The 11,986-nt window shown below is 48.8% G+C and overlaps 1 protein-coding gene across 1 annotated transcript; it reads right to left on the minus strand.

Annotated features, from left to right (window-relative positions):
* Positions 1-6,048: 6,048 nt before the first annotated feature.
* On the minus strand, positions 6,049-7,675 carry LOC124708261 (putative 12-oxophytodienoate reductase 5). The gene is made up of 3 exons (XM_047239943.1): positions 7,534-7,675; positions 7,017-7,462; positions 6,049-6,766 (listed from the first exon to the last, which is right to left on the minus strand). The coding sequence occupies exons 1-3, from the start codon at positions 7,590-7,592 to the stop codon at positions 6,183-6,185; spliced, it is 1,089 nt and encodes a 362-aa protein (XP_047095899.1). The 5' UTR covers positions 7,593-7,675; the 3' UTR covers positions 6,049-6,182.
* Between the last annotated feature and the right edge of the window lie 4,311 nt (positions 7,676-11,986).

Here is an 11,986-nt window from a genome sequence, read left to right on the forward strand (position 1 = left end):
GGAGATGATGTTGATCCAAATGCTCCAGACAATGATGACTATGACACTGATGGTGAAGATGCATATCCTTCTGATGCTCGCACCATTGTTGTGTCACAGCGTGCTCTTAATGTGTTGCCTAGTGCATCTACTCAGCGCTGCAATTTGTTCCAAACCAAAGCTTTAGTTGGTCCTGATAAGGCTTGCAAGGTCATTATTGATGGCGGGAGTTGCCGCAATTTAGCAAGCAAGGAGTTATGTACCAAGCTGAAGTTGAAGTATCTACCGCACCCGCATCCATATTATATTCAGTGGTTGAGCGACAATGGTGAGATGAAGGTAAACCACATGGTGCGTGTTGAGTTTGCCATTGGACCGTATAAGGATTGCATTGATTTTGATGTGGTTCCTATGACGGTTTGTCACCTCTTATTGGGTCGGCCTTGGCTCTATGACCGTTACGTGCAACACAATGGCCGTGCCAATACATATCACTTGGAGTACAAGGGCAAGAAAATTAACTTACAGCCTATGTCACCACAACAAATTGTCAATGAGTCTCGTCAGAAGATCGAAGTGAATTTGGAGGATGCACCTCTAGATAGGCGAGAGAATTGTAATGTCGTGAGTGATATAACGAAAAGTGAGCGAGTGAATTCCTTAGTCTCATTAGCCACCAAAGAAGACATGAGAGAATTTAGTGAGGATCCTACGGCCATGCCTCTTGTGCTTTTGTACAGGGGTACGGTTTTGGTTTCTAACAACATGACCCCTCTTCCTCTTGGTGTTTCTAATGTTTTGCAGGAATTCGGCGACGTGTTTCCGGAGGAGGTACCCGCGGGACTACCACCATTGCGAGGTATTGAGCATCAAATTGACTTGATTCCCGGAGCATCGCTGCCCAATAGGGCGCCATATCGCACTAATCCCGAAGAGACGAAGGAGATACGAAGCAAGTACAAGCGCTACTCGACAAAGGTTATATTCGCATAAGCCTTAGTCCTTGTGTCTGTTCCTGTTATTCTAGTTCCTAAGAAAGATGGTACTTGGCGTATGTGCGTAGATTGTAGAGCTATAAACAACATTACTATTCGATATCGTCATCCTATTCCCCGTTTAGAGGATATGTTAGATGAATTGAGTGGTGCTGCTGTTTTCTCTAAAATTGATTTGCGTAGTGGTTATCATCAAATTAGGATGAAAGAAGGGGATGAGTGGAAAACAGCCTTTAAAACAAAATTTGGTTTATATGAGTGGTTAGTAATGCCTTTTGGTTTAACTAATGCACCTAGCACTTTCATGAGACTCGATGAACCATGTTTTGCGTGAATTTATTGGCAAATTTGTGGTTGTGTACTTTGATGACATATTAATCTACAGCCGCAATGAATCTGATCATACTATACATATTCGACATGTTTTGCAAGTGTTGCGTGATAATCAACTTTATGGTAATCTTGAGAAGTGCACATTTTGCAAAGATAAGGTCATATTTCTGGGTTATGTTGTCTCTCAGCATGGAGTAGAAGTAGATGAGTCTAAAATTGAAGCTATTCAAAATTGGCCTACTCCCATGAATGTGAGTCAAGTTAGAAGTTTTCATGGTCTAGCTGGGTTTTATAGAAGATTTGTGCCCAACTTTAGTACTATTGCTGCACCTTTGAATGATTTAACTAAAAAGGGTGTTGTCTTTGAGTGGGGCGCAGCCCAAGACCATGCATTTGATGAACTGAAACGATTGTTAACTTCTGCACCGTTGCTTACACTTCCTGATTTCAATAAGCAATTTGAGATTGAATGTGATGCTAGTGGTATTGGAATTGGTGGTGTGTTGATGCAAGAGGGTCGCCCAATTGCATATTTTTTCGAGAAACTTTTCGGTGCTAAGTTGAACTATCCTATATATGATAAAGAATTGTATGCTTTAATTAGAGTTCTTGAGGTTTGGCAACATTACTTGTGGCCAAAAGAATTTATCATACATTCTGATCATGAAGCTTTGAAATACCTGAAAGCCCAATCTACTTTGCATAAGCGTCTAGCTAAGTGGGTTGAGTTCATTGAGTCTTTTCCATACATTATTAAGCATAAGAAGGGAAAAGATAATATTGTTGCTTGATGCTCTATCTAGGAAGAATATGCTATTAACTCAACTTGATGTTAAAATTCCTGGTTTAGAGATACTATGTGATTTGTATGCCACTGATCATGATTTTGCTGAACCATATCGCTTATGTGCTCTTGGTAAAGCATGGGAAAAATATCACATACATGATGGGTTCTTGTTTAGGGCTAACAAACTATGTGTTCCAGAATCGTCTGTGCGTTTGCTCTTATTGCAGGAATCACATGCTGGAGGTTTGATGGGTCACTTTGGGCGTGAGAAGACGCTACTCATGTTAGCTGACCACTTTTATTGGCCAAAGATGAGGCGGGACGTGGATAGATATGTGAGGAGATGCATTACTTGCAACAAGTCCAAGTCCAAGCTGAAGCCTCACGGTTTGTATACTCCTTTACCGGCACCTACTACACCATGGGAGGATATTAGTATGGATTTTGTGTTGGGTTTGCCGCGTACTAAGAGAGGCCATGATTCTATATTTGTGGTAGTGGATAGATTCTCTAAGATGTCCCACTTTATTGCCTGCCACAAGAGCGACGATGCGTCGCATATTGCTAACCTGTTTTTCGGGGAGATTGTACGTCTACATGGAGTCCCGAAGACTATTGTTTCCGATCGTGACGTGAAGTTTATGAGCTACTTCGGAAGACGCTTTGGAGAAAGCTGGGGACGAAGGCTGCTCGTTCAGCACTACTTGTCATCCCCAAACCGATGGTCAAACTGAAGTGGTAAATAGAACATTGTCACAACTGTTGAGATCCATGATCAAGAAGAACTTGAAGGAGTGGGAAGAGTGTTTGCCGCATGTGGAGTTTGCTTACAACAGGGCGGTACATTCTACCACGGAGCTATGTCCTTTTGAGGTGGTGTATGGTTTCAAACCCATTACTCCACTTGACTTGTTGCCTTTGCCCATACATGAGAGAGTTAATATGGAGGCATCAAAGAGGGCAGATTATGTGAAGAAGATTCATCAGAAGACTAAAGAGTTGATTGAGAAGAAAGGCAAGAGCAATGCTGCGAGGATGAATAAGAAGCGCAAGGAGATGTTGTTCAAGCCTGGTGATTTGGTCTGGGTACATTTTCGCAAGGATAGGTTCCCAAAGCTGAGGAAGTCTAAGTTGAAGCCTCGTGGTGATGGTCCTTACAAAGTGCTTGCCAAGATCAATGATAATGCATACTCGATAGATCTTCCAGAGGATGAGTTTGGTGTCGATAATTCTTTCAATGTTGCTGATTTGACACCATATGACGGAGAAGACCTTGGAGCGTCGGGGTCGACGCCTTTTGAAGGGGGGAGATGATGAGGACATCCCTACCTCACTACTACCTCCGTCATTACCAATCGAAGATGAACCTGTCTGTGAAGCTCAAGTCCAATGAAGTCGGGATTGGACCAATGACACGAGCTCGTGCGAAGCTACTTAAACAACAGGTGAACTTGTTCCTAAACGATGCTTTGATTGATGAGAACTTTATACTCGCCTAAGTCCTATTACTTATGTATCATCAGGTATCAAGAGGAGACGAGCATCGCACGAGGAGAGGAGCAGCTGGACATGAAGACGGACGTCAAGATGGCCGTGAAGCTGGACATGGAGCTGGACATGAAGATATCTCATGGACGCGCGAGGGAGGAGCGGGAGGCATGCGCGAGAGGAGAAGAAGAAGTCCGGGCCGGTCCGGAACCCGGTCGGACCGGCCCCGGACCGGCCAGCCCGGTCCCCGGCCCGGTCGACCGGCCGCTAACCGGACGACGACCGGACGAAGCCCCTCGTACCGGACGAAAACCGGAAACTTCGCAGCTTCCGGTCATCAGCCCGGTTGACCGGACCACGAGCCGGACCATCCGGTCCACAGCCCGGTTGACCGGCCGCCAACCGGACCGGCCGGTCCACAGCCCGGTCGACCGGATCCCAGACCGGACGCGTCCGAGTCCGTCTCGACCGGATCTATTCTCGGGTCGGTTATTTTTGTATCTTTTCGACCGAACTCGTCCCGGACGCCTATATAAGTGCCCAGGACGCCCCTCTAGCTGCTTTAGACCACGTTTAAGATAAACCCTAGTTCTTAGTTGTTTGCTCTGCAAAACTATTGAATTCCCTACACCATATTGCTTGGATATTGTGTAGATCCTGTTTAAGTCTTGTGTGATCTGCTGTTCCATTGGGAATTAGACGGTTGCAACTTACCGCTTCGTGGTCGGCGGCTACGTGCGCAAGTGTGTGGAGTTGCGAATATCTTGCAGGGTTGAGAGTTGTTGCATCTGGCGACAGGGACCAATCGAGAGATCTCGTTGCGTCATACAAGTTATCATCCACTTCATCGTCGTGTATCTCCGCTGCCATCATCCGTGATCATCATCACCACCGTTGCTTACTGAGAAGATCGGGCCACCCCTTATCAGCGTCCCAGAAGTTTTAACCATTGATTTTGCTGATCATCGCGTCCCTCCAGGACATGCTTGACACTGAGGCAGAGAAGAGAAAGAGGCCGCGCCACGGAGGATCATGGCCGGGGAGAAAGAAGTCGAAGCCCCGGCAGAGGATGGAGGGGCATACCATGCTGCACAACGACTACTTCGCAGATGACGCAACACATGCCGACAATTTTCGGCGCCGGTATAGGATGAGCAAGGGTATGTTCATGAATATCCTCCACGGTGTTCGAGAGTTCGACCCCAAGCATGACGCTGTAGGCGTTGTCGGGTTCTCGTTGATTCAGAAGTGCACCGCCGCCATGAGGATGCTTGCATACGGAGCACCTGCCGATACACAGGACGACTACCTTCGCATGAGTGAGTCTACTGTCATTGAGTGCGTGTACAAGTTTTGCCGAGCTATGGTGGGAAAGTTTGGCAAATACTGCTTGAGAGGGCCAACTGAGGAAGAGACTGCAAGGATCATGACATAAAATGCTGCCAGAGGATTCCATGGAATGCTTGGAAGCATCGATTACATGCACTGGTCATGGAAGAACTGACCGTTTGCTTGGCGAGGTATATACAAAGGGTGTCATGGATATTGCAGTGTGGTGCTTGAAGCTGTGGCAGATTATGACCTGTGAATTTGACATTCTTTCTTTGGCATGGCTGGATCACACAATGACATCAACGTGTTGCAGCAGTCTCCGGTGTTCAGTAGACTAGTGGAAGGGCATGCTCCACCATGCAACTATGAGATCAATGGCCACCAATATACCAAAGGCTATTATCTAGCCGATGGTATATATCTAAAATGGGCCACTTTTGTCAAAAACATCTCGGCTCCATCAGGTCAGAAGAATTTCCACTTTGCTACGCGATAGGAGGCTTGCTGGAAGGATGTCGAACGGCAATTTGGTGTGCTTCAAGCTCAATTTGCAATTGTCCGATACCCTGCTCTAGCTGGTCTCACGATCAAATGTGGGAGGTGATGTAGGCTTGTGTGATCATGCACAACATGATCATCGAGGATGACCGCAAGAATCATGCCAGGACACATGTTGGTCCCTATGAGTGTAAGGGCCCTCTTGCGGAGGTTGATCATGAGTTGACTACAAATTTTGCTAATTTCCTCGCCATGTACGCTGAGATCCGTGACAGCAATGTTCATGATCAACTTCAAGCTGATCTCGTTGTGCATTTGCGGAGAATCAAATGATTATCAGCAAATGTCCCGCGACACCTTGATCTAGCCATATTTATTACATTTGTTTAGTTGTTTTATTGTTTGTTGTATTTTAATTTGAAAACAATCTCCGCATTTGTATGCTATATTTAATAAATGGTTGTGTTTTCAAAAACCCTTAAAAAAAGTTTTGGGGGCGGCGTTTGGGGGACACGACTGGGGAGCGACGTTTCTCAAACGCGGTACGAACAAAACACGTCTCTTAAACGCTCAATCCGGCGTCCTTTGGGGGACGGTTTGGGAGACGCGACTGAAGATGCTCTAAGTTAGGCCATAAAAAGGTATTGTGAGATTCTGGAACCAAAGTTTGAAAAGGGAGGGAAACCAAAACAAAAGCCCACTTCCACATACATCTTGTGCCAACACGCACTACAAATTAATCGCGCGAACGAAAGAAGTTCCATCGATGATCATCCGAGGAAGGGGTAGTCTGTGTAGCCGACGACGGGGTCAGAGGTGTAGAAGGTCATCCTATCGTACTTGTTCAGCTCCGCGCCGACCTCGAATCTCTTGGGCAGGTCCGGGTTGGCGAGGAACAGCCGCCCGAAGGCCACCAGGTCGGTGTACCCCTCGGTCACCACCTTGCCCCCTTCCTCGCGGTCGTACCCGCCGTTGGCGATGAAGGTCCCCTTGAACGCCTCCCGGTACGGCAGCAGCCGCTTCGGCACCACCCGTCGGCCGTCCACGAGGGCCATCCTCGGCTCGATCATGTGGAGGTAGAGGACGCCGTGGTCGTTGAGCTTGGTGGCCATGTGTAGCGCGAGGGAGTGAGGGTCGGAGTCATGGCACTCCATGAAGTCGGTGAATGGGGAGAGGCGGATGCCCACGCGGTCCCCACCAACCTCCTTCACGACGGCGTCCACTATCTCAAGCGCGAACCGGCACCGGTTCTCGAGGCTGCCGCCGTACTCGTCGGTGCGGTCGTTGGAGCTGTCCTTGAGGAACTGCTCGATGAGGTACCCATTCGCGCCATGGATCTCCACGCCGTCGAAGCCTGCCACGCCATTGACGTCATAGTGAGCCGGTTGCAGAATAAATGATGTTTTAGATATGAGCACGGCCTGAAACTATTATATGTACACGTTGTTGATAACAATATGAATTCTGAAACTATTTTCCAATGAACGAAAAATATGTAAAAATAACACTAATAGATGTTCAGGAAAACAGAGCAGAAGCAGATTATTCAGATTTAGTAGATGCAGATCATGCAAGGCGATCAGGAAGGTGAACTTAATAAGTACCGGCGTCGATGGCGTTCCTGGCGGCCTTCCTGAAATCATCGACGATAGCGGGAAGCTCCTCCACCGCTAGCCTCCTCGGCGGCGAGAAGTGCTCGATGTGTCCATCGAAGCTCGTCTGCGGCCCGATCCCCCTGTCCGTGCTCGACAGCGGCGCGGCGCCGCCGGGCTGGAACTCGAACGTCGACACGCGCCCGACGTGCCAGATCTGGCAGAAGATCAGCGCTCCCTTGGCGTGCACAGCGTCCACGATGGGCTTCCACGCCTCGACATGCTCCGGTGTCCAGATCCCCGGCGTGTCGGAGTACCCCTGCGCCGTGTCGGAGACGCCCGTGGCCTCCGTGATGAGCAGCCCGCCGGGAGTGGAGCGCTGGGAGTAGTAGAGGGCGGCGTGCGGCTGCGGGACGTTGCCGTAGGAGCGCTGCCTCGTCAGCGGCGCAAGCACGATCCTGTACATGCATGTATGTGAGGCGTCAGGTGGCTGCACAGATGGAACAAAATAGGATGGATCGTTCGTTACCTGTGGGCGAGGTCGAGCTTGCCCATCTTGTACGGCGTCAGGAGAGGGATGGGCTCCATTGATGCGCTAGCTTCTTGAGCTTGAGCTCCGATCAATGGCGGCGGCTGCTAGCTTGAGTGATCAGCGGGAAGAAGAAGTTGATGAGTGGGGTTAGTGGAGTGGAGGCGATCATGGGGGCAGCGTATCCATTTATAGTGATACGCAAATCGTGGAGGTATGATATTGTAATATGAAGGTGATGTAGTGAGAGTGTGACTCGACGGTCGTGTGGCCCATAAGTGGCGACTGCCTGGCTCCGGGGATCCGGCTGCTAAGCCGCCATCATTGATCGTATACATCATAGGTGAGCTAAGCATGGAAGAAGATGGCATTTCATATTGTAACCGACCAGGACTCTGCAGCAAGTGTGCTGTGTGCATAAAGTCTGTGTCCCTAAATTTTTTTGTGTCTGGGAAAGACACAACCACCAATTGCGGAGTATCCGCTTTCGTTCCTCCTCTTTCTCAGTCTCTCAGACGAACGAGTCTGAGAGAATTAAACTTGTTTAAATTTGATCAAATTTATAAAATAAATAGGAATGTTGACATTACCAAATCCGCATCATTAAACGTATCATAAATACACTTCACAAAATATTTACTAGGAACTGTAGCTGCGGGGATGTTCGAGGAATCAAGTTCTCAGAACTTTTCCTTATGGTGGTTGTTTGCGATCATTTAATCCGACATATTTTTTCTATGAAATATATCCTTTGCACATTCACTCATAGAAAATTTGACATCCACTCAAATATCTTGATAAGAATCATGTGCATCTCATGTAATGAAATCGGGCTAATTACCTTTGGTGTATACAAGAATCATGTAGGATTGAAAGCGACATGACGTCGGAGTTCCATGTTTTTCTATTCCTTTGTTTTTCCAGAATCGACGAGTTTTTTTTTTACAATCAATACTACATATATTCATAGTAACAAATAGTACATGGTAGAGATACACGAGCTGACTCCAACGATTACAAAATAAAGTCTAAAAGATACTAACAATTCTTCGAGGTCTTCAAAATTTTCCTTCTTTCAGAACATAATCTTGTACTCTTCTGAATGCAGCCAAAGATAGATAACGAACCATAGACCTGTAAATACCGACGAAGGTTCTCCCATAATTTTAATTTGAGCCACAATGTCAAGGACGCATGCACGCGCGCAACTATTAAAGCAATCATTCAACATCGGCAAGAGTACCAACACCAGTATGTCAGGGAATAACAACCGACTAGCCTTGTCGATGTCGATGGAGAGCCGAGAATACGAATCACCATTGTCGAGGACGTAGCAGCCGGGACAAAAAATGCGAGGATAATCCTCCTCGCGCCAACAACGACAGAAGATCTAAAATCGATCTAGCGAAGCAAGATCTAAAGACCCATACCTAGAGGATTGTAATCTTTCAACACCACCATTGACGTGGGGAAGGAGATCTCGTCGTCGAACGAATGCCCGAAGATCACTTATTGCAAACGATGTCATCTCCATTGAGGGGAAACCAACAAAAAGACGACTACCAAAATCCTAACATAATCAACTGAAAACACTATTTTTATTGGAAACTTCACGCATAGATCGGGTTCCCCACTCCCTGAGTATTGTTTCTTGTGCTTATGTTGCTTCCGACATTCTATGAACAAGTAATGTTGATGTTGAGCATGCTCCGGTGATTCATCACATCACATGCTGCGCCAAAGTCCGTTTGGCTCCTACTGTGTACTACTAAACTTCGTTGAATTCAGTCCACAACTCCACATGGCTCAAAAGTAATATTAATCCTTAATTTATTCTCTTATAGAGAAAATACTACTTCTTTTCTGCAGTAGGACCGTATGTTGTTGCTTTGGTGAGGCCATTACATCACGGCTTGCGTCGGTCGGTGTCTATTGCCTACTACTAATTCTGCAAATTAAGAGCCCATGTGGCATGCCCACCATCCATTTGCATATTTGCAAAAACATACACTAAGAGCGTGTGTTTGGTTCTGGACCAAGACCTGGATGGGATGGGATGATCCTCTTTCTTGATATGTTTGGTTACAAATTTAGGTGGATGGGACCATCCCTGAGAAAGGAATATTCCTCAAAAATCCTGAATCAACCCGTCCCTCGAAATCGACCGAACCTCCCGATCCACCTTTGCTCAAAAATGTGGATCGTGGCTTAATCTCTCTCCCTCGTCTCTAATCGTGCATCGCATCTTGCCCACCTCTGTCTTGCCTGGCGGACAGAGAAAGCATTAGTTATGTCGCCGGCAGCGAGAGCGGCGTTGGGCGCGCTCGCGTAGACCTCGGCCCTGGGCGCGCGGCGGCCTTGGCGGGCACGACAGCCCCGGCCCTGGGCACTAGTGGCGAGCCGGCGACCTCAGTTGTGTCGAGCGCGGCGGCATGGGCAGGCGCGGCGGCCTGGGCGGTCGCAGGGGCCACGGCCCTAGGCACTCTCGGCGGCATGGGCAGGCGCGGCGGCCTCGGCTGTAGGGGCACGCGGCGGCCTGGGCGGGCGCAGGGCGACGGCCCTAGGCACGCGCGGCGGCCTCGACCCTGGGGGCGCGCGGATCTCAACCCTGGACGTGCGGGCGACCTGAGCTAGCACGGCTGGGCACGGCCGGGCGGCGGCTCGTTGGGATGGTGCTAACTGCAATTAGATGGCTGTTAATCAATTGTTATTAGTATCATAACATAAACACACTTCATCCCATCCCACTCAGATGTTCAAACCAAACAAAATATGGGATCACCCAATATGGACCATCCCATCCCCTAAAAACCTGGATGATCCATCCCATCCCTCTCAAGTCACCAACCAAACGCACGCTAAGAGCATCTTCAACAGGGGCACAAAAACGTCTCCGTTCGGCAAAATTCGCTATTTTCGTTCACACGCGAACAGTTTGGCCACTCCACCAGACGTTGTGAAGCGCGGCAAATTATTTTACCACGCGCCAAATCTCCCACGCTGGCTCCAGCGTCCGCTAAAAAAATAACAAACTGTGTGCCCTTAGCCACCGATGAAACTTCTCCTCCTCTTCTTCCCCACCGTTCCGCCGCCGGATCACGCCGCTCCAAATCCTCCCCCACCATGCCGACATGCCTCCACGCCGCAGCTCCTTCGGCTACCGTGGTATGCACCTCCGGCCGGCCGGCAATTTCTATGCCGAGATCTGTGCCGCCGGCAACCGCATCAACCTCGGCAGCTTCGAGATCGTGCACGAGGTCACGTGTGCCTACGACGCGGTGGTGTGGCGGCTCGGCCGTTCGCACCGCAACTGAAATTCCACGACATGAACTCTGCCCCCTCCCCCCAAGCGGAGATGTGGCGCCCCCACCGCGCCTTGTCATTAACGAGTAGAGGCAGCGACACCGCCAGTGTCGGCTTGCCATCACCGACGCGAACGAGCGCGCCATGGCGACGTGGCGCGAGAACTTCCCACAAGACATCGTCGACGAAAATGAGTTCTTCGCGCAACACGGCCGGAGCGCAATACCGCTAAGGAAGCGAAGCGATCGCGCAAGGCGTTCAGCCTGGCGCAGATGGAAGGCCCAACCACCATCGATTATAATGATCCCTGGTGGGCGGATCCTTCTTCGTCCACTGGTCCAGTTTGCCGGGCTCCGACGTCGAACTACTAGATTAGTTTATCGTATTTTAGTTTCTTGCACTAGTTATCCTATTTGTAATATATTTTCTTTTCAATCTATTTTAGATGCCTATGGCTATCGATGTTTGTACTGAGTGAAAACAGATGTTGTATACTTGTTTTACCTTCCCCCGATCTCATCTCATCTCTCTCCCGATCTCATCTTTCTCCGGGTCGCTCTCTCTCGGGTGGCTCTAGAGACGCCCTCCCATCTCTAACCCCCCGCCGCCTCCAGCCCCGCCCCGCTGGCCGCTATTTAGATTCCCATCATTTACATCCATCTCCTCCCCATTATCTCCATCCTTCCTAGCATTTGGTCCATATCTTCCAGGGTTTGTGCCCGGAGGCATATCAAACGATCTGCCTCGTCCCTCCCCATGAATGGAACGTTGTTAGCAAAGGGTGCACGACCACCTCCTCTACCTCTGCGACCACCCCGACCACTTGGAGGGCAGAATAAATTCACCCCACTCAAACTTTGTAGCATCATGGATCCCATCACCACATTCTTCATACCAGTGTCCAATGTATCAGTTTCTCTGCCAGTTTCCCTTATAAACTGGCTATTCTCCCTCTTCTTAATGATGAATAGGACGTGCTGGTTGCTAAAAAAAACTATCGTTTTTTGTCATTTTGGGCCGGGCTCAGGCCTAGACTTTTCCAAAAAGAAAAAATCAGAGCCAGTTAGGCTCAGGCCTGGATTTTGCACATTGGGTTTTTCAGGCCTAGCTCGAGACTTGGCCCCGAGTATGGCCAGGGACTATAGCAGAA

Source organism: Lolium rigidum, chromosome 4, assembly GCF_022539505.1.
Source record: "Lolium rigidum isolate FL_2022 chromosome 4, APGP_CSIRO_Lrig_0.1, whole genome shotgun sequence".
Taxonomy (NCBI): domain Eukaryota; kingdom Viridiplantae; phylum Streptophyta; class Magnoliopsida; order Poales; family Poaceae; genus Lolium; species Lolium rigidum.